The sequence below is a fragment of the Diaporthe amygdali genome, assembly GCF_026229845.1.
Source record: "Diaporthe amygdali strain CAA958 chromosome Unknown NODE_21_length_814164_cov_65_183785, whole genome shotgun sequence".
In the NCBI taxonomy this organism is placed as follows: Eukaryota; Fungi; Ascomycota; class Sordariomycetes; order Diaporthales; family Diaporthaceae; genus Diaporthe; species Diaporthe amygdali.
The window spans coordinates 409,895-430,664 of record NW_026517041.1 but is presented as its reverse complement, the minus strand read 5'-3'; the positions used below and the strand labels follow the sequence as shown (position 1 = coordinate 430,664).

Here is a 20,770-nt window from a genome sequence, read left to right as displayed (position 1 = left end):
AAAGATGCAGGAGATGACCAGGACGTCATGAACAAAGGTCTCATTTGACTGGAACTCAAGGGCGTGAGTCGTAAGCGGCTGATGGTACTAATTGCCCTGACCTTCCGTGTGCCGAGATCCACATGTACCGAATGCCGAGCGGTCGGCACACGGCCCAACCAATCCCGACGCTTACAAGCGAGTTAGTTTACTTAACGAAAGCCTACTCTGTAGTGTGAAATGATAGTTGTAGTTCTTCCTATCTATCAAGTTTAGCCATAAATCTTGATTGCTCAGTCATTGTCATCGTTGCATTGGCTGTTAGGAGTGCGTGACAAGCTGGGCTGGGAGAAAAGGAGTTTTCGACGAGCAAGTTGACTGTGTAGAATTGGCCCTGCCTCATTTCCATAGCAGGGTAACAGGCTGGGTGACCAAAAAGCACTCACCTCAACATTTGCTCATCTGCTGGCGGCAACCCCAGACTAACCGCTATACGCATTGAGTATTCACACAATTTTCAATTCTGTCAGAATTCTGGTGGAGGGGCGATTTGCAGATTCTTCTCGCGAGATTCTAATGACTAGGGCCTACAACTGGTCTCTCAAGCGAAACCAGGACTGTTCCGTATTCTCCAGTGCCTTTCTTTCATCCTCAGAAAGAATACTCAGTCCGGAAACGGTATCAGGAAGCGCTGTGACCCCAGCAGAGTTCATAAACTCAAAGAACTTCCACTGACAAGCCTGCTCTTCTCCCATCTCTCCCCAAACGTTGACATACTGGTCATACGAGATAGACAGAATAGCAGTAGAACCATGAGTAGGGGCCTTGCCAGTTGCCTTTCCCCAGATTCCGAGGGCCGATTCAAGTGTCAGGCTCTCGACAAAGCACGTCACATAAGATCCACCCCGGAGGTGATCGGCGGTCACGATGGCGCGGACGAAGATTCCCGTGTTGATTTTGTGATCCGCTAGAGAGTGGAACGGAGCGTCTGGAAGAGTTGGCCAGATTTGCACCCATTTACCAGCTGACTCCTGGATTTTTCAGAAAGATCATTGTCAGTGCTTGCGACTAGGAAGACATTGACGACAGGGGCAAAACTCACGAGCCACACAGGCTTGAAAATCGGGTACATCAGCAGGTTATCTGCGAATATACCGAATATACAGAAAGTGGCTTTCTCCGAGAGGCTTGGAAGACTCTTTCGGATGTACTCATCAACACGAGCCTTGCCCTCAAAGTGGGGAACGATGACTTCTCCCCCGGTAAGACGGCTCGTGAAAGGAAGGGTACTCCATAGGTACCGCTGGAGTGTCGTAACTCTGGCAGCAGCCCTTGCAAGGTTACAGCCGGCTTGGAATTCAGCTTCCATGGCAGCGTCTTTGCCGTGCTTGAAAAATGTCTCATAGTAGTCGGTGATGGCAAAGATGGCATTTGCCCCGTGGAAGGCGGCATCCAGGCTTGCTTCATCTCCAACGTCGGCCTTGACCATTTCAACGCCCTTTGCGGTCAATTCCATGGCCTTTTCACTCTCTAAGTTGCGTGTAATACCTCGAATGCAGTAATTCGGATCGGCAAGCATGGCGTTGACGACGGAGCCACCCTGGCCGCCTGTGGCACCAACAACAACGATGAGTCTGGACATTGCGAAGAGTACAATTCTCAGTGAGTTATAGAATTAATGTGCTTCAATACCGTCAATCAATCTTGATTCCCCCAGATACGCTCAAGAAATAATAGGGAACAACCGATTATATGTTCACCTCATCTAGCCCGGCTGCAACCTGAAAGGCTCCCGTTGCCACAACCGCCTGTTGATCCAACAAAACAGATTCGGATATGGTATAGATGCCGACGGCGAGAACCTTGTCCCGATACTCCGGTCGAAGAATGTCTATGAGTCTCTGCCGACGGCCCACCGTTCATTTCGAAAGCCGATGGGCTGCGGCATGTATCCCTCGGTCCAAATCGCACTCGGCTTCGGCAGAAGTACAGAGAACCGGTTGTTTCATGAAGGAGTTTTATTGAAAACTGATACAGGTGGGCAAGCGTGCACAGTCTGTAGACTCAATAATTCAACTGCGCCGGGAGGGCGTTCAAAACTGAATGATCTCCTACGGGACATTTGGGCAGTCTCTCATATGTCAGCCTCTTGTTGACTGTTGGATAACCTATGGGGCAACCTCCTATCATACGACTATCCATAGGATGACCATCTACAGCTACACGACAACCAATTTTGGCACAATTTCCCGTAGGCTAATGTATAGCGTCTTAGTAGATGTATCTTATAAAACAACCTGCGGGATAATCTGCTCTGGGACAGTCTGTACCAAGACAGGTACCTACGTAAATTGATGATTTGCGACGTGCCAAAAATATAAGGTCATTCAACCTGTCTCAATAAAATCAACAGGAAAGATCTCTTTTCTCCCCTTATAGAGTGAAACACGTGGGGTATAAGTAATTTGTAGCACCAGGAGGTAGAGACCCGGGTAGGTGCATTCATTCGCACTGCCTCTTAATCTCCACTTATATTGATCGGTTGTGTCTAGATGCCGCTGTCCATATTGTCCAAATACCACGTTGAATCTGACCCGTCAAGTTCAATGGTTGATAAGCCATTGCCAAGGTAAGTAAAGCGATTTCCCTTCTTCTCATAAACGTAATCCCAATCCTCGCCCCTGAAGTGGTTCAACATATGGAAAAAATGAATTCTACTTCCGGGATGAAGTGCTGTAATCGGTCCGCTTTCTGTATCGCCTTTGTACCAAGACCTGCAGGTTCCCGCCCAGGCCGTTCGTGGCATGAAAGCCTGTGTATGCTCATGCAACTCGTTGACGGCATCTAGGCTAGGAGAAATAGAGCGAATACCCTCAGTCTGGCATTTCTTTATGATACCGGCAATGTACTTCGCGAGCAGCTCGGCTATCGTAAATACGCTGCCATGTCCAATCGGGGCGTTGGGGCCGAGAAAGACTGGAAGTCTAATTAGTCAAGTGAAAACGGGACTTGCCCAAAGCAGAGGGATTGATGGTCTTCATGGCATCATAAGGATACAATGTTTTTAATCAACACATTTCGATAACTTACCAAAGTAATTTGGCATGTCAGGAACTGCACAAGACATATAAGCTTTGGGCAAATTCCTAGCCCACACGTCCTCAAGATTTCCCCCTCGCCCCACAATCGGAAATCGAGGACGGAATGAGACATCAAATCCGGTAGCACAGACGACAGCGTCGACCACAATATGTTCTCCGGAGTCCAACACCAGTCCGTCTGGAACCACACGTGCGATGCTTTCTGTTACGACTCTCGCATTGGGCGTCGTCAAGGACTCTAAATAATCGATACCTGGAGTCATTCGACGACAGCTTAGGGGAAAGGAAGGGATAAGGACGTTCATGAGCTTCTCATCATTGTTCAGCGCAGAGCGCATATAATGGGTGACGGCCTGCGTGGCCTCTTTATGAGTCTCCGAATCTTTCAAGATCTATGGGATGGTCAGTTGAATGCCAGAGTGAAAGCAACATGGAACGACTAACAATAGAGAAATTGCTGTTGACTTGTTCCTCTATAGCTTTTACAAATAACCTGTAAAGCTCAGGGTCGGATTTGAATCTCTCGATCTGGGCAGAAGTGAATCTTTCATCTTCATCCAGCTGGATCTGCTCCATGATATGCTTTGCTTTGCTGGCTGACAGCACCTGAACTCGTGGCGGCACGATCCACGTTGGCCCACGGATGAAGTGGACCAATTCTCGTGCACCTTCGCGTATCCAATTAGCCGTGTTCCGAGATGTTAGCAGAATTGTTCAGAAAGAGTAGAGTCATCCATACGCTTTTGTATTGCGGGAACTATTTGAACTCCAGATGAGCCATTACCTATTACCGCTACTCTTTTTCCTGTCCAGTCAAAGGTTTTATCCCAATTGGCACTGTGAAGAATGGGTCCAGCAAAGTCGTGCAGGCCTGGGATATCGGGCCACTTCCAGTTGCTTGAGAAAGCTCATAGTTAGCCAGGCATGCGGTTGAAACGAAGGTGTACATACTTCAGAATACCGCTTGCATTCAGAAGGAAATCACATTGCCTTTCCAGTTCCGTATTATCATGCAAATTCTTGATTCTAACGGTCCAAAGTCCGGGGCCTTCGTCCCAATACGCTCCAGTCACGAGACGATTAGTTTTGATCTGACTGCGAAGGCCTTCGTCATCGCACAACCGGCAGAGGTAAGCCTGGATTTCTTCAGCAGGGGACAGGAAGCTGCTCCATTCCTTGTTTGGCTTCCAGGAGAATTGGTAATTATGCGATGGTAGGTCGCATTTGCAGCCAGGATAGCGATTCTCGTACCACGTACCCCCAACCTCTGGATTCTTTTCGTATACCACATGCTCGTAATCGGTGAGCTGTTTACGCAAGGTCCGAATCATGTTTAAACCACTAGCTCCCCCGCCTATCGTGATGATGCGAATTTTCTTGGCCGTGCCCAGTGGTTGTTCGATGACCTTGTACGGGGTTGGTCCTTCGACATCTGGTACCTGTGAGCCCCCGCCTCCTAGGTGTTTTTTAAGTTGGGTCAAGCGCGCCGATGTCATTTCGGTCTTTAGTTGCGGGATATCAGTTCTGTAGACGGGCACTCTTAATGCAGATTGACAAGGGCCAAAGGAATTGCGCGTGCCTTTGCAATGTGCTATGTAGAAGAGATCTCGGTCTTTTATTGAAAGACATACTAACTCTTTTATCCATCAGCGTGTCAGATACCTGCATTATCCGATCCTGGGCAATGCTTCAGATGCGCCGGAATGCTCCAATATCCAGTGCAAGCAATCAAAGCCAGAGGAAGCCATCACAACAATCAGAGGAAAGCGCTGGTAAGCGCTTTGTGCCGAATAGCGAGCTTGCCGGGGACCGAGACGAATTGTTTGTGTGGAGGCGGTCGGCAGACGGCACTACACAGCTCGGTACTCGGCGGGAAGTGTTCGGCACTCAAGTTCAAACTCGCCAATGATGCCAAGTCAATCTCTTGTACGATTCGATGAACACTAATTCGAATGGGAATCGTACCAAATAAGCTGATATCTAATTCAATCCCATGATTCCCAAATGCATCCAAGATCAAGTTTTCTCCTTGACATGCGCTGAGTTGCTAGGTATAGAGCGTCAGGCTCAAGACATTGAAAATGAAGGCCCCACAAACACCACCCGAAACAATGAACGCCGTCATCTTACAGTCAGTTGGCGACAGAAATAAACTGGAGTTTTCTGAATCCCATCGCCTTCCTATACTTGAAGATGGCCAGATTTTGGTTAAAAACAATTTCGCTGGCATTAACTTTGTCGACATTTACCTTCGCACCGGCCATTATCCGTCCGCATCCGGATACCCTCTCATTCTCGGGCAGGAGGGAGCTGGCACTGTTGTATCTGTGGCGGGATTCAATCCTCTCGAGCTCAAGCCAGGAGATCGTGTGGTATGGATCGGTAACAGTGGGTATGCCGAGTACACCGCGGTAAATGCCGGGCAGATATCCAGCATTCCGGATGGAATATCGGACCAGGACGCAGTAGCAGGCCATCTGGCCGGCATGACTGCACTTAGCTTGATGCAGGAAGCCTATCCTGCAAAGAAAGGTGATACCGTTCTGGTGCATGCAGCGGCTGGTGGTGTTGGGTCCATCTTATGTCAGCTGCTGAAAGATGAGGGGGTCACCGTCATCGCCACGGCAGGAGGATCAGAAAAGTGCACGTTGGTCAAGGGTCATGGCGCAACTCACGTCATCGACTACAAAGATGCGTCAAAACCGACTTGGGTTGAGCAAGTATTGGAGCTGACTGGCGGCAATGGCGTCAACGCGGTAATCATTCTGCCTCCTAGATCTTTCCGTTGTATTAACTAAGACCGACTATAGGTTTACGACGGCATTGGAAAGGATACTTGGCAAGGAAGTATTCAGGTGACTCGAAGAAAGGGCAAGGTTGTTTTTTATGGAAGTTCAAGTAAGCTCTCAAGTCGAATTTGTGTCTTTAAATCAATTTCAGCTGACTTCTTTGCAGGCGGACCTGTTCCACCGCTCGATCTGAGCAAGATCAGGAGAGGCAACGTTTCTGTAATTCAACCAACCTTGTCAAATTACATCACGACTCGAGAAGAGCTGGATCAGTACGCGCAGGGAATCTTGATGCGACAGCTACGTGGCCAACTCAAGGTGAACGTCTCTCAGGTGTACGGTCTTGAAGAAATCGCTCAAGCTCACAAGGATATGGAAGAACGGCGGTCAACCGGAAAACTTCTAATGAAGCTTTGAGACCTGAAAAATATCTGCCGTATTTCCCATGATCCTCGGAATCAGCCAGTAGTTTGTCCAGGTTCGTACAATAGCAACATTATCTTCATTAGCGTCTTTCAACTAAGAGAACACGACGTCTGTACCTTGTTTCTTAGCAACACTCAACCAACTCTGATACGTTTAGGATTCCTTTGGAGTGTGGTGTCGTCTCTAGACGGGTTTGGCGGAAGAGAGTTCAGTAGTATAATCACCTTCTCAGCCATGTGGACTTATCTAAACTCCATGACAGGAGATGAACAAATCATGTTTGATTCCAGGCATCAATTTCATTCGGTGGTAGTCTCACGAACATGGTTTTGTTGATGTGGCTTCAACCAGAGATTTTCAGATTATGTGACCGGAAAAAACATTTATAATCAGGACATTTTCGCCGTCTCCTGCTTTGTAGAATTCTTCATTTCGTGGAAGATATCACTCGCAACAGATAGAGCTTCTCTACCAGCCGGCACCCCGCAGTATATCATTGCATGTCGGCAAGCCTCCACAACCTGCTCCTCCGACAGCCCCAGATGGAGCGCCGCTGTGATGTGAATGCGTAATTCCGGAGTTCGGTTGAGCGCAATCATCATGGCAATGTTCATGAAGGACCTCTCCTTTAGCTCGAGTCCCGGGCGAGCATAACTAGAGAAGCAAACTTCGGCGATGTACTCGGCACTGATCTTGCTCGGTAGATCATCGCGCTTTTGCAAAGACGTTAGTGTCATATTTGTGTGCTCTCGCGGAAGTCAACCTTCTCAATAGCTATCGACTTACTGCTTGCTCTTGAATTGCGCTCAACAAGTTGGGCCCTAAGAATGATTGTGCCATCTGGGCACCTTGTATCATTTTTTCCGAGGGGGACGACATGATGTGACTTAGATTTGAAAAGATGATATATGGGGCGAGATACGGGGTTTTTCAAAGTACAGAAGGACACTGGCTTCGTCTTGAGTTGCAAGGAAAGCTCTGGCTATTTCACGAAGTACGCATATCTCACCAAGTCTTATATGACTTATTTGCAGACTACTCCAGATTGGAACTGGCACCTAGAAGTAACAGAGTCGGGGTTCGAGTACCGAATGCCGAAGTGCCGAAATGCAAAACTCGTGCAAAACTCGCTTTCTGGTGTTGGCATCACCCACCAACAAATTCGTGCACAGAACACAAAATCTCCTGGGCGCTAGAAGAAATTTACTTTCCGTTCATCCGCTGATTCCGTCCAAGCTAGTAAAGTCCATGCCGAGCACGTCCATGAAGGACGATATGTCGTCAAAGTTTTCCCAGCGCCCAAAGTCTGTGAGAGCGTCGTCTTGCAGGATTCCTTCTTCTGTAGAGTTATTCTCGTGTGCTAATATGTCCATATTTTCACAGAAATCTACCGGGAAAAGGAAAAGGTCGCCGATGTGATCCTGCACAATTTTCGCCGTGGATGACGCCTGGGAGCTCGTGGTCTCATTCCTGGTGATGGAAGGCTCGTCAACTCGTCCGCCCACAGGCTCTCGGTGTATTTCTTGAAACTTTTTCAAGATAGCCCGAGCCCCTCCATATTTGACACTCATTCCCTCTAGAACCGAGTGAACAACATCCATGTCTCTGTCACGTATCCTTTCTTTCTCTTGCGATTGGGGCTGGTGAGAGACCAAGACAACACCGACCACCAGAACAAGAAAAGCGTGGAAGTGAATCAGGTGTACAACACGCTCTCTGCACCGAATTTCGTCGTAGAGTCGGGCCGCACAGGAGGCAGCAAGAAATGACGCTGCGGATGTCCGCCAGTGTGAGTGAGTGTTTTTGCTTATCGTTTGAACGAGGACGATGGAGACAAGATAAAAGATCAAAGCCTCAGCTCGGTGTTGGTTGAACGGCCTTTTGGCACCTTCTGAGCTGAAAAGCCGCAGTTCGTCGGGCAGGTCAGTGACCCAATCGCATAGTGACGTGACAACAGCCTTAACATCTTCTTCTGTCGGCCCGCTTTTTTTGGTTTTCAATTGAGTAATCTTCCCAATGATCCGTATGAGCTTCGTCATATATGTAGATGCTATAGCGCCGAAGTCTTGGACTTCGAAGTCTTCCTCTGTGAGCGGCTCCACATCGGTGTCTTCAGGCCTGATGAATAGGGGGCGTCCCCAACAAGCAGCCATGAGAAGTTCACTGGTCTAAAGCGAATCAGTTCAGGGTTCCTCGTTACCACGGTGATAAATGTTGGCTCTAGGACCGGACCTGAGGGACGAGGACACAAACCTGAAGATGCCAGAATATTCGTCGTAAGCATCCTGCATTCTCACGGTCAGCGTACGTCGACTGCTTCTGAAGACCCAGCTGGAGAGCCATGCGTGACGCGACGCCTGTCCAGTGCCACGGCCCATCGAGAGTGACAAGATATGGGGAAGATGGACTCCAGCATGAGAGTAGGCACAAAGCTTTCAACACTGTCAATTGGTCAGGCTCGAAGCCGACGTGGACCAGTGTCTTGACTTTCTCGTATTGCATCTCCGCCAGACTCATGTTATCCTGACCGTGTCGCATGAGGCTGCCTGCTAGAGAGACTGCTTGTTGTACAAGTATTGAGGCATTTGGACCGGAGACGTCTTCACGATCAATAACCGAATAGTATAACGGATGAACATGCTCAAAGAATGAATCCTTGAGAGCCTGAAGAAGAATGGGTTGAGGGAGAACGTTGGCTCCTGTGACCCTCAAGATCGCCTCCTTTGTATCGATGTTCCCGGAAGCGAGATTGTCTTGCACGAAAGTGGGCGGCGTCTTGGCCGGATCGTACATAATGGAGCCTTGATCAATGAAGCTGCTCGGTCTCCACACCATATGCTGGCGAAAGCTGCTTTCTCTCGCAGGACTTTTCCCAGTGGCTTCTCCTCTCACACTACCGAGGCGCTCTGTAGTAGGCATCGAAGACGGCGTTCGCACATCAGCGAGGTTCTGGTCAGATCCCCGTACGCGCCTCTTCCGGACTCCATCACGAGCGCTTACTCCGGTCAGCTCCTATCAGAAAGGCAGAAACGTGCTTGAGAGACGTACACGCATGCCACTTTGGCACGTCGACAGTTACGACAGGTTTTGTCTGGGCTGATCTGCAAGTCACATTTGACCTAGGTAGGTTTTCGATGTTATTAATTTCATACTTCTTTTTCGCTGGTCTGGCTCTGTACCTTTGAGTGAGACGGCTTACTTTGCGGGAGTGACATTCAACGCAAACAATGTTAGCCCGATCTCTCAAAGACCGACGAGGTCTTTCTCTTTCCATCGTGTCGAAAGTGACGGCATGGACGTGTTTGCAACGTTCCTAGAAAAGGCACGAGATTGCGATAGTGTCTAAGCATCAGCTCCGATCCCAACTAATCGTGTTTGTGATGTGGGGCAGAAAGGCTTTTGATGGGGCACAGACTGTGTGGGGGCCGGGGGTCAAGCCGAGGCTCCCCGGAAGCACCGGGTTTGCGGGGTGCATGGACCAACGAGGCCATTGAGCAGCATACAACCAAGAGAGATCGACTACAGCCCGAGGAGTCTAAGGGCAAAAGTAAAATTGATCTGAATGCCATCCGAGGAAGCTTACGAAGGGAATTCTCCACCCTTCACTTTGACATTTCACTCATGTGGTATTGGTTCATAAAGCTGTGATACAGTTGTGTGCATGTGTAATTGATGCTTACAGGCAGCAGCGTTGCAGGCCACAGCCCTAACGGCTAATTTTATCAGGCGCCCCGCTATTGTCTCTGCTTTAAATAATGGCAACTTCAACACTCTATCCTGGGTACATCTCTCGTTGTGACACTCAACGACACTTCCTTTGCTTCATCTGTTCTTATACAATACACACACCAGTCACCCACTTCATCCAAAAATGACCAATGAACAGAGCAATACATCCCAGAGTGATAAGGCTAATCACATTGTCGAAAGAGTTGCAACTCGATCTATCACTTCGCCTAACGCGGCGTTCGAAAACGGTAGCAAAGAATCTGTGGACTCAGCCTTGTCATTGCCCCAAGAGATGACAGATTCAGCTTCAGTCTCATCTGCGCAATCACCGCCCTGCCGGCCGCTGTGGAATACACGAGAAGGCAGGATCGCAGGGTATAGACGCATGATTAAGAAGAATTATCTTTCAGACCATCGTGCTAATTTTGAGGCACTAATCCGCTATTATGAGGAGGGAGGCAAAGTCCCTGAAGGGGATGAAGAGGTTTGGGCAGTTGAAGGAGAGGCCTCCTTTGGTATCAGGGACTACCTAGATGACGACCAGATGCCTAAGGGATGGTTGTATAAGCTTAGGTATTGCGATGTAAGCTAATTCTGCCTTTGCTGATGTTGGCTCTGAGCTTCCCTGATTCCCTTTTGTATCATCTAGTTGCTAAGTAACTCCTCTATTTCTCTCTTAGACCTCAAAGTACTATCAATATTCCTAAGCCTAACGACTATATGATTTATGATGCGGGAGGGAGAGTTATCCTGTAATAAGATTGATGTTGTTAATTGGTCCCTAGTTAATTATGGCCCTTGCGTTGCTTGACATCGGAGCGGGTGAGAGCCACCGTTACATACTCCATGAGGTCAAGTTTGCCTTTGGCCTACCCAGTCACTTGCTCATGATCTAACTGGTTGATCGTTGTGCGTTGCTATCTTATCAGAGGACCCGAGATTGAGAATGTAGCGCTTCGCGTCTTTCGCGCCTTTCCGCATCCTCCTCATCAAACAACATCGAAGACGTACCAAAGGTAAGAGATGACAGCAACTGGATGCAGTAGTTTTTCACCGTAGGTGGTATTCCAGAAACCCTAGTATCCGAGCCATCATATCCACAATATGTCTTCGCTGGGTAAAATGGTTGCCTTCTCCCGGATAAGGAACGAATTCAAATGGGAGACCAGCTCCATCTAACGCCCTTCTCATCCCCTGTGCCTGTGAGATTGGTACCCGTTCGTCGCTTTCGCCATGCAATATCATTATCGGAGGTATTCTGTTCCCTGTGGGATTCTTAACAGCCGACAGAAATTCCCACAGAGCGGAACCAGATCGTGAGGTCGTCACACCCTTGTCCAGACTTGACCAAGGCGCCCCCCCGGCCAGGATAGCCTGCGAATATCCCAGATCGGAGCTCAATGTCAAGCTATCCCAGTCAGTGATACCTGCACCTGCAATCGCTGCTTTGAACTTCCATCCAAAACCATGCAAACCATTGCGCATGGCCGACAGGTAGGTGAGGTACCCACCCTGAGACCAGCCGGCAACGAGAAGTCGTTGTTCATCAGCATAGCCCTCAACGACCACATGTTGGGTCATTGCTACAATGTCTGACTCATCAAATGTACCCATCCCACCAGCAGCGTAGCTGGCGAACTTTTGACCTCTACCGCTGCTTCCACGGTAATTTGGCCACAGGATTCCATAACCTTGTTGCAAGAGAGCCGGTGTCAAGATGTGGAAAGGATTCCAAATATCGAATGCGTCAGTTATGCGACTGTATGGTCCTCCATGGAGCAGAACAATCGTGGAAAACGGCTTGGCTGGCTTCGAACTGATCTCAGATGCTGGTTTCCAAGGCTGGCCGGGGACATAATATACTCCTTCGAGAGATTCTGTGCAGTCAAGACTGGGACACTTCAGAAAGACACAATTGACAGCCCGATGACTCGACAAGTAGTTGAATTTCGCCTTGAAATTGGCCCCATGATCTGACAACTGTGCCTGGACGATAGCAGCGTCATCAGTTTCATTAAAAGACATAGAGAAAACTTCTGTGGGATTGTTGACGTCGCCGTGGGCGGTGGCCAGAACTAGCTCCGATTTATAGATCTCCAGGCGATCTTGCGATCGAGGGCTCGGAACGACGACGTCGAAGGCGACAATTCTCTTCTTGTGGGTGAAGATGATTTTCCCATCTCTCAATGATCGAAGTTGGTCTTCCAGTCCTCGCTGCACATGAACCACCACATCATTTTTCAGCTTCAGAAGCCGAACAGGACAGCAATCTGAGCCATATGTAGTGCTCTTCTTGATTGGTGCTAGTTGCAAATCGGTGTCTTTAGGCATGACCTCCACGCCTTTTTCAATGGGCAACAAGTAGACGCACTGCCCCGAAGCACTGAAGTTCATCTGGTTGCGCGCAATGATGTGTATTGTATTGAGGGACCACAACACACATATGATCTCTCCTGGAAACGACCAAGTCATCTCGACACTTCCTCTCTTGATCGAAGAATTCAACTGCTCTTGAAGCGTAAAGATGATGATTTTTGAACCGTGGAGGTACACGCTTTCTATGTGTGGAGTCCGGTGTGTGATCGCAACAATTTTCGTTCCGTGGTCGTCCCAAGCAAAGTCCGTCACATGGGACTCCCCGTCGACCAAGTGAGTCACGGCGCCTGTGTGAATATGAAATAGATATAGACGGCTGTAATTCCAATTGTGACCCCAAACCTGTGGTTCGTCGCTGCGTAGATCTCGAGGTATGCAAAGGAGAGCAACGTGCACTCCGTCGGGACTGATTCCACACTTCGAAACTCGTTCTATCTGGTCATCCATCCATATAGGTCGAGGCCGGCCGAGCTCACGCACCAGGTTCGAATTACGGTCTAGACGATATAAACCACAAGAAGTACCTCGAGTCTCCCGGTCAGTTAAAAACGTGATGTATGTACCACACGGTGACCACTCCGGCGAACGGTCGTGAAAACCGTCGGTAAGTCGGCATGATGATCCTGGAAGCCCCGTTGATGCTACCCAAATCGACTGCGTAAAATGATCCCCGGTTTTGTTGTTATATTTGCGAGCCGTGGCATAGATTACTGAGCGTCCATCTGGCGAGAGATGAAGTGAACTAGGGACTTCGAGATCCAGAATCTGGTCGATGAATTGATGACAAGAAACCTTGCCAGATCCAAATTTGGACATCTTTTGTAAATGAAGGTGAAAGCAGGTCGAAAGATTGCGGAAGACAAGTCGGGCACTTCTCAACTGTGAAGTGGTGATCTTTACATAAAAAATAGCCCTGAGCTGTGGCGTCCCAATGAGCTAAGCAGTTCACAGGCGGTGACGATGCTGGGATCTCGGAATCTACCGTGAGCCGTTTGTCTTCCTGACACAAAAGCTTTTCTTTGTCACTCGTTACCATTCTTTTGTGACAGGAGCAAACTGCCCCACACAACCTACCATATCAAAGCTTAAGCAAACAGGACCGTTGTAAAGGTTTTCACAGCTCCCGAGTAAAAATGAGACATCACAGCGGGATAGCACTGGAATGACTCCGATTGGTAAGCCTTTGCTGGCAGAGTGTATATGGCAGGGCTTTTGTTATAGCTTTCAAGTATTACAGTGCCTGATGTACGTGTTTTTAGCTTTTCCATTCACTTACCCAGACCCCTCCGCCCTGATCGGGCCCGGGTTGAAGCTTACACAGATGAAACGAATTTGAATTGTTCCCAGAGCTCGCAGAGAACCGCAAAATTCTCATTTGCACGTATCTCGTGTATCCGGCTATTTTACCAAAGTTCCAGTACGGCCTCCTGCATTGTTACAAAGGGCATGTACAGCTCAGGTTTCTTTTTGGGGGCAGGTGTAACCTTTGGCCCAGGAACAATACTTATTATCGAAAGGTCGGAACAATGCGGTGGGTGATATGGGTTGTGCACCAGGTACATAGTTCCTGGACGAGGGACCAGGGGATTCGGCAGAATCTCTCTTCAGTGCGTTGTTTTAGGCCGAAGCGACCTTGATCACCGTCTTTCCCAGCCCTCCTTTCCCATTGTACACTGTTCCACATGCCTCCTTCATATCTTCAATATTCTTCAGGTCCACTGTGCACCCGACTATTGGGATGACATTTCCCTCCTCCACATGTCTAGCCAGTATCACTAGATCCTTCGCGTTAGGATCAAGAAACAAGTATTCGTATGCTACGCCCCACCACTTAGCTCGTGTTCTGCGATATTTGTCCAATATGTCCAAGACCAAGTGTCCAAACCACGGCAGCCGCGGACTATCAGGTCTCTTCATCACGCTGGACTGCTGAAGTTGAGTGCCAGATGGTTGCGTCGCGATAGAGACAATAAGACCATCTGGTGAGGCCATGAGGGGAAGAAAAGACATGGCTTCCCCAGTAGTGTCCAAAACAAAGTGAACAGACCCGCGTGGGATGATCTGCAACGGATCTTGCTTGGTATAATCAATCACTAGAGATTTCGGTTACATATTAGAAAGAACACCAAAAAAAAGGTTTATTGCCAAATAAATACCTAGATCGACTGTCCCTTCTCCCAATAGCTTTGGGACTTGGTCTATTTTTGACGTTGATACAGTGGTGATGACTTGTCCGCGTGGAAAACCTTTTTTGCTAGCTGGCACGCGTATGCTCCCGTGCCACTCACTTTTTAGGCATTATTAGTGGTCTCTTCGCATAAACACTGCTCAACAATACTTACAGCCAGCTGGAATGAACACGGTCTTGCCTGATAATGACCCTTGATATCGACTCAAGGTTTGCAAGGCGGTCATGCCGGCTAGAGGCAGTGATGCAGCATCTTCGAATGAGAGGTTCTTAGGCTTCAGCGCGACATAACGTTCGGGACATTTTGCATATTCACTCCACGATCCTGGGCAGATAATAGATCAGTATCGCCATTCTAAGCCAGCGCAGTCAAGGTAGATGTTTACCTCGATCAGCTTCTGGTAGCCGGGCATATACTTCGTCACCAACTTTGATGTCACTCGCATCCTCACCAACCTGGGTCACGACCCCAGAGCAATCGTAGCCAATCTGATAAGGGAAGCTATATAGAAATAGCTGAGCTCAAGAAGGTTGCGAAAGAGCCTCAGGGACGGAATGCTGGACGAACCTATCCTTTACTGCAAGTTTGAATACTCCTGCCGCTTTCTTCACATCAACAGGATTGATGCTTGCCGCGCGCACCCGAAACAGGACGTCTGTCCGATCGGAGACGACAGGTCGAGCGAGTGTGGAGAGCTGGTACCCTGAAGGTTCGACATAACTAGGTGCTGTGATTGCTAACATTGATAAGGCCATTTTTGCATTTAGACACGAGCCAACATTTCCCTTGTAGGGTATGGGGTTTCTAGGCAATTGTATTAAACACGGTCTCTTTCAATTTTAGCGGGTTCCGCTAGCAATTGCAGTCGGAGGAATGATTGAGCCGGACCGGAAGAGGAGCGGAAGCGGAAACTAAATTCACCAAACGTGAGTTCCTCGCCTGTGACGCAAAGGAGCCACATCAGCGCAACATTCTGTGATCGAGGACGCTTGCAGGTACTGGTACTTAATGAGACTGTAAAAGTTGTGATAAGGAATCAAAAGGTCCAAGAATGTACGACACCAGAAATGTGCTGGTTGTCCAGCTACTAATCCAGCTGCTAGCAATAGGTTATGTACTAGACCGTTCTAGGTGGTGGCGTCGTTTCGTTGTGGTGTCGTGCTCTGGTTGTACAATTGCCCTGCCTCTATGATGGCCATGATATTGTTTGGGTTTGTACAGGTCAAGTTTGGTCGGAGCGCCTGAGAAGTTGTGAAACGATAAATCTAGCCAGATGGGTGGCCGGCCTCATGAGGCATTGATGTCGGGCACTCCTCTAATTCTAGTACCCAACTGCTTTCTTTAAGCTCCGAACCGTCCCTCGGCTTACAGGCCTAAGACGACGCCTCCTGAGCTGCAGAGAAATTATGAAAGCTTCCAGCTGCGCGCGGATAAGCGGACTTTACGTGCAGAGGGCCGTCGGTGTCCTTTACTATCTTGTTCAAGTCGGTCGAGGACGCTGCCTCATCGCAAGGCACTCCCCAGCCACCCCCTCCAGGCGTGTGGATCACACAACGGTCACCAGTCTTCATGTTGATCTGGCCTCTCGACCCAATGTTAACCCATCTCTCGCTACCATCTTCCAACTTCTGCACCCAATAGTTGGCGCCGCTCTCCCCGGGTTCTCCACCGTCCATTCCGAACGGCTGGTGGACCCTCCGCTCAGAGATGATGCCGAACGTCAGCGGGTAACGACACTCCCAGTCGCGCACGACACCGCAGCCGCCGTTGAAGCGCCCTTTGCCGCCGCTGCCCTTGCGGATGGAGAATTCGCGCAGCAGCACGGGGTAGCGCTTCTCGATGATCTCGATGTCTGTGGTCCGTGTGTTGGTCATGTGCACCTGAACGCCCGAGGCGCCGTGCCAGGTCGGCCCCGCGCCTTCGCCACCGCAGATGGTCTCGCCGTAGCCAAAGGCGAACCCACTGCTATCGTCGGCCTCATTACCTTCGTCTTCCTTAGCGCCTGGCTCAAGGCAGTTACCAAAGAATCCGAAGCAGTTCATGCAGCCCTGCGAGGCGGCCGCGGCCTGGAAGGCTTTGAGCAGGAGGTCCACGAGTCGTTGTGAGGTGAGAGTGTTCCCGCAACAGACTGCGGCCTTGCTAGAAGGGTTGAGGAAGGTGTTCTTTGGGAGGATGACTTTGGTCGGGGCTAAGCAGCCTTGGTTTAGGGGAATGTCAGAGCCGATGAGGAGGCGCAGTGTGTAGATCAATGCCGAATACGTGATTGCAGGTGGAGCGTTCATGTTGGAAAGCATCTCGCACGAGGTGCCTGTAAAGTCCAAAGTTGCGAAGCCCGTCTCGTCAATACTGATTCTAACCGTCATCATCGAGCCGTTGTCCAGATAATCCGTGGCCGTCAGAGGTTTGGATCCGAAACGTCGGTGCGCTGACTTGAGATATTCTCGAACAGCCACCTCGGCGTTTTCCTGGATTTTGTCCATGTAGAAATGAACGACTGGGCGGCTGTACTCCTTCATCAAGTCCCTGATCAAGTTGCTCCCTTTGGTGTTGGCGGCGACCTGGGCCTTGAGGTCTGACAGGTTGTCGCCCAAGTTTCTGGAGCCACTGCAGCCGGGGAAATTGCCCGGTTCTAGAAGAATGGCTGTGATGCCTTCTTCGTCGAAGTGGCCATCTCTCACAAGGAAGAATGACTTGATTGAGGCGCCCTCTTGCCAGAGCTCTACAGAGTCACTAGGTTCTCAAAATCAGCTTAATCCTCTTAATACAAAATTGCTAATACCAGACTTACGGCGGCATGGAGTTGCCCCTATATCCGCCGATGTTGAGGTGGTGACCTCTTGATGCAGTGTAGAAGCAAATTGTCCTCGCGTCGTCATCAAATACCGGTGTGATGACGGTTATGTCTGCCCAATACCTTGTCAGCGCAGCTGTGCGAAAGTGGGTAGCCAGTGAAAACAAAATAGCGTCGTACCTGGCAAGTGTGTCCCTCCGGATTCCGGGTGGTTTGAAACAAGCACATCGCCCGGCCTTAGTTTCCCCCGGTGTAGCTGATGCTGATACTTTACCGCGTAGCTCATGCTTCCTAGGTGCACTGGCACATGCGGTGCGTTGGCCACCAGCTCACCATTCGGACTAAAGATGGCACATGAGAAGTCCAACCGCTCCTTGATGTTCAGCGAGATGCTGGTCTTTTGCAGCGTCCTGCCCATCTCCTCTGCTATTCCCATAAACCTGTGCCCAAAGATACTGAGTTTGATTGGATCGACAATCAGCTCGCCGCTACTAATGTCTTGAGATCCTTCTTGGGCTAGGTCAACGACAACGTGAGACGTGAGAACCTTGGCTTGTGCCCCGGGTACGACGATGATTGTCTGAGTCTTGTCGATGATGATGGCGGGCCCGGGAATCATGCTTCCAGGCTTCAGGTCATCGAGACGGAATACTTTGGTCTGTTGTCGCCCGCCATTTGCGAAATAGACTTCTTTCTGTCCAGGTCTTAGCTGTCTGGTATGCTCTGGAAGATTCGCGTGGATTTTCTCTTACCATCATATTCACGTTTTTTGACTGGTCTTGGAAGCAAAGTTCGCTTAGTTCTTGAATCAAGGTGTCACTGTCTTTGGTGACCTCCCCGCTCTTCCCGATTCCACGAACTCGGACATCGTCAACCAGAACTCTCCTTGACCGAGGGAAAGTGAAGGATAGCTCTCGATAATGTTCCCTCTCTAGTGCAGATAGCCAATCGCCATCCGCGGGTCGAAGAATCATGAAATTGGTGTCGGTGCCATGATATCGCAAGTTCAAGTACTCCTCGTGTACGATAGATGAGGTCGTGATTCCCTGAGCAAGCAAGCCATCAGAAGCCCGCTGCTTCAGAAGGTGAAACTTCTCCTCCAATCGTATTAACGCGTCTTCTCCAAGAGTTTCCGAGCTAGGCTCTCTTGCTTCTTGTACGACCTCTGCAAGAGCCATCCCATAGGCCGATAGAATGCTAGAGTATTTGTGCATGACGACTCGATGAATGCCTAGCTTGGCTGCAATCTCACAGGCGTGTTGCCCACCAGCTCCACCAAAGGTAGCTAGGTTGTGTTGAGCGGTCTCAAATCCTCGGGCCTCGGTCAGAGCTCGAATTGGACGGCACATTGACTCGTTCGCAACATCAATGAAACCATGAGCGACCTCTTCTGGTGTCATGGATCTCCCCGCGTCGGCATTGATCTTCGCTGTGATCTCTTTGAACTTCTGTGTTACAATACTGGAATCAAGTGGGAGGTTCTCTTCAGGGCCGAATATGGCAGGGAAGTATTCGGGGACCAGTCTCCCGAGGCTGCTTGGTATCAGTCACAAGTTCATCCACATGAGGTTCGGAATTTGACTGACAAGAGGTTGGCGTCGGTCACCGTCAGTGGGCCGCTTTTGCGATAGGAAGCCGGGCCTGGATGTGCTCCAGCACTCTGTGCAAGTTAGTCATGGAATCACTCGTCCTGGTTCTCGGGTCAGATGCACTTCTGGGCCAACTTTGAACATTCCGTTCTTCCAAAAGAGCATGCTTCCTCCACCTGCTGCAACAGTGTTGATGTCCAACTGAGGACTTTGGATCGATACACCAGCCGTGACAGTCTCGAAGACAAGCTCGAAGGATCCTCCGTACCGGCTGACGTCTGTGGATGTTCCGCCCATATCAAAACCGACAACGGGAGATTGGCAATCGTAAGAAGTCCGCGCATGCCCTACAACACCACCTAGATATGGCTCAGCGATCAGTAAAATCCCGAAAGTGGCCATGACAAAAGTTCAACGAACCTGCAGGACCACTCAAGATACCTCGAAGACCATTGAAGTTCTTGTGACTGACGAGTCCGCCATCGCTCTGCATGAACTCGCAAGAGACTCCGTCAAGGTTGCCGCCGTCAAAACCTCGGGCAAAGCCATCCACGTACTGTACGATCTCTGGAGTCAGGTAGGCATCTGCCGAGGCTGAGCTGCCGCGTGATATCATTTTTATCATGTTTCCTCCAACCTCTGAAGAGATCGAGACATGGTTGAAGCCCATGCCCTTGGCAATTTCTGCGACCCTCTCTTCATGCTTGGGATACAAATACGAATGCACGAGACAGACCGCCAAAGTGTCAATCCCTTTCGCCTTCAACTTCTCGAGCTTTGTGGTAACTTCTGCCTCGTCCAAGGGTTGCAAAATGCGGAGGATGTCCCCGGTGATACCCTTGACGAATAAACCAGGCGACTCCTTAGGAGCCGGACGCGAGTTTGTCGTGTCTTCGTCGAAGCACTCCACAGTAATGCGCTCTGAGATCTCGACAACCTCCGAGTAAAGCAGCTCCGGCTTTCTGATGCCGAGTTCAAACAGCTTTGGTCTAGATTGGTGTCCAATCTCAATCAAATCACCGAAACCTTTGCTTACAATGAAGGCATGACGCCTTCCTTTTCTCTCGAGCAGTGCTGTTGTAAAGTATTCATTAGATATGGGCCTTAATAATGGAGCTTGAGCACCGTCACACTACCATTTGTCGCGACTGTCGTTCCCATGCGTATGGAATGGATGAGATCTTTCGGTATGGGACTTCGACGACTGATCTCCCGCCCCGAGACGATCTCCAACACCCTCCGGATTCCTTCGGAGGGCGCATCGTCGTAGTTATCCGGGTCGACTGAAAGAAGCTTGAGGACGACATCTTTCTGTCCTGGAACCGAGGCCCAAACATCTGTAAAGGTACCGCCACGATCTGACCTCCTGTGAGTTGCGGTTCCCTAGAGAACTCGGACTGTTAACCACGCACCTATGGCGAATTTGATGCTTTTCGGTGGCACCGAGACTATACCAGCTGAGTCTCCCATATTGCTTGAGGATGAACGATCTGCCTCGAATCGGTATGGTTGATAAGAATTAAGCTGGCACTACGGTTAGGTGCCCGTTCACAATGGAGTCACGGCTCACAGGTTTGGCAAAACACTTATGTACTCAATGTGATCGCAGAGTCCCTCATAGACCATGGGAATCTGTGGCCAAGACTCTTTGCCGCTGCGCTCCTACTCCGTGATCGCTATGATGCCGGCACCTATCTGTTGCGTCGCTTCGACCTTCCTACCTTAAGGTACACTATAGGGTACTCTCCCGTTGTCGCACTGCATGCACGGCAAAGACGCGGGTAGATGCCGATGTTGCAAT

At 49.7% G+C, this 20,770-nt stretch overlaps 8 protein-coding genes across 8 annotated transcripts; 1 reads left to right on the top strand and 7 right to left on the bottom strand.

The window, feature by feature from the left end:
* Positions 1-566: 566 nt before the first annotated feature.
* J7T55_001531 (uncharacterized protein) lies at positions 567-1,621 on the bottom strand (the record flags this gene model as incomplete). Its single annotated transcript, XM_053145635.1, has 2 exons — positions 567-1,010; positions 1,082-1,621. The coding sequence occupies 2 exons, from the start codon at positions 1,619-1,621 to the stop codon at positions 567-569; spliced, it is 984 nt and encodes a 327-aa protein (XP_052991792.1).
* Positions 1,622-2,527: 906 nt separating this feature from the next.
* Positions 2,528-4,576, bottom strand: J7T55_001530 (monooxygenase; the record flags this gene model as incomplete). Its single annotated transcript, XM_053145634.1, has 4 exons — positions 2,528-2,955; positions 3,070-3,472; positions 3,525-3,748; positions 4,042-4,576. The coding sequence occupies 4 exons, from the start codon at positions 4,574-4,576 to the stop codon at positions 2,528-2,530; spliced, it is 1,590 nt and encodes a 529-aa protein (XP_052991791.1).
* Positions 4,577-5,191: 615 nt separating this feature from the next.
* J7T55_001529 (quinone reductase) lies at positions 5,192-6,286 on the top strand (the record flags this gene model as incomplete). Its single annotated transcript, XM_053145633.1, has 3 exons — positions 5,192-5,836; positions 5,891-5,978; positions 6,036-6,286. 3 exons carry the CDS (start codon positions 5,192-5,194, stop codon positions 6,284-6,286), a joined length of 984 nt encoding a protein of 327 aa, XP_052991790.1.
* A 398-nt stretch (positions 6,287-6,684) lies between these two features.
* On the bottom strand, positions 6,685-7,174 carry J7T55_001528 (4-carboxymuconolactone decarboxylase; the record flags this gene model as incomplete). The annotated part of the gene is made up of 2 exons (XM_053145632.1): positions 6,685-7,008; positions 7,082-7,174. 2 exons carry the CDS (start codon positions 7,172-7,174, stop codon positions 6,685-6,687), a joined length of 417 nt encoding a protein of 138 aa, XP_052991789.1.
* Positions 7,175-7,509: 335 nt separating this feature from the next.
* J7T55_001527 (uncharacterized protein) lies at positions 7,510-9,088 on the bottom strand (the record flags this gene model as incomplete). Its single annotated transcript, XM_053145631.1, has 2 exons — positions 7,510-8,463; positions 8,549-9,088. The coding sequence occupies 2 exons, from the start codon at positions 9,086-9,088 to the stop codon at positions 7,510-7,512; spliced, it is 1,494 nt and encodes a 497-aa protein (XP_052991788.1).
* Positions 9,089-11,074: 1,986 nt separating this feature from the next.
* Positions 11,075-12,847, bottom strand: J7T55_001526 (uncharacterized protein; the record flags this gene model as incomplete). The annotated part of the gene is made up of 1 exon (XM_053145630.1): positions 11,075-12,847. The coding sequence occupies one exon, from the start codon at positions 12,845-12,847 to the stop codon at positions 11,075-11,077; it is 1,773 nt and encodes a 590-aa protein (XP_052991787.1).
* Positions 12,848-14,017: 1,170 nt separating this feature from the next.
* Positions 14,018-15,307, bottom strand: J7T55_001525 (alcohol dehydrogenase; the record flags this gene model as incomplete). Its single annotated transcript, XM_053145629.1, has 4 exons — positions 14,018-14,493; positions 14,743-14,913; positions 14,975-15,090; positions 15,231-15,307. 4 exons carry the CDS (start codon positions 15,305-15,307, stop codon positions 14,018-14,020), a joined length of 840 nt encoding a protein of 279 aa, XP_052991786.1.
* A 655-nt stretch (positions 15,308-15,962) lies between these two features.
* J7T55_001524 (uncharacterized protein) lies at positions 15,963-20,439 on the bottom strand (the record flags this gene model as incomplete). Its single annotated transcript, XM_053145628.1, has 9 exons — positions 15,963-17,319; positions 17,378-17,492; positions 17,561-18,074; positions 18,133-18,913; positions 18,967-19,040; positions 19,105-19,328; positions 19,390-20,043; positions 20,106-20,306; positions 20,382-20,439. 9 exons carry the CDS (start codon positions 20,437-20,439, stop codon positions 15,963-15,965), a joined length of 3,978 nt encoding a protein of 1,325 aa, XP_052991785.1.
* Positions 20,440-20,770: the final 331 nt, after the last annotated feature.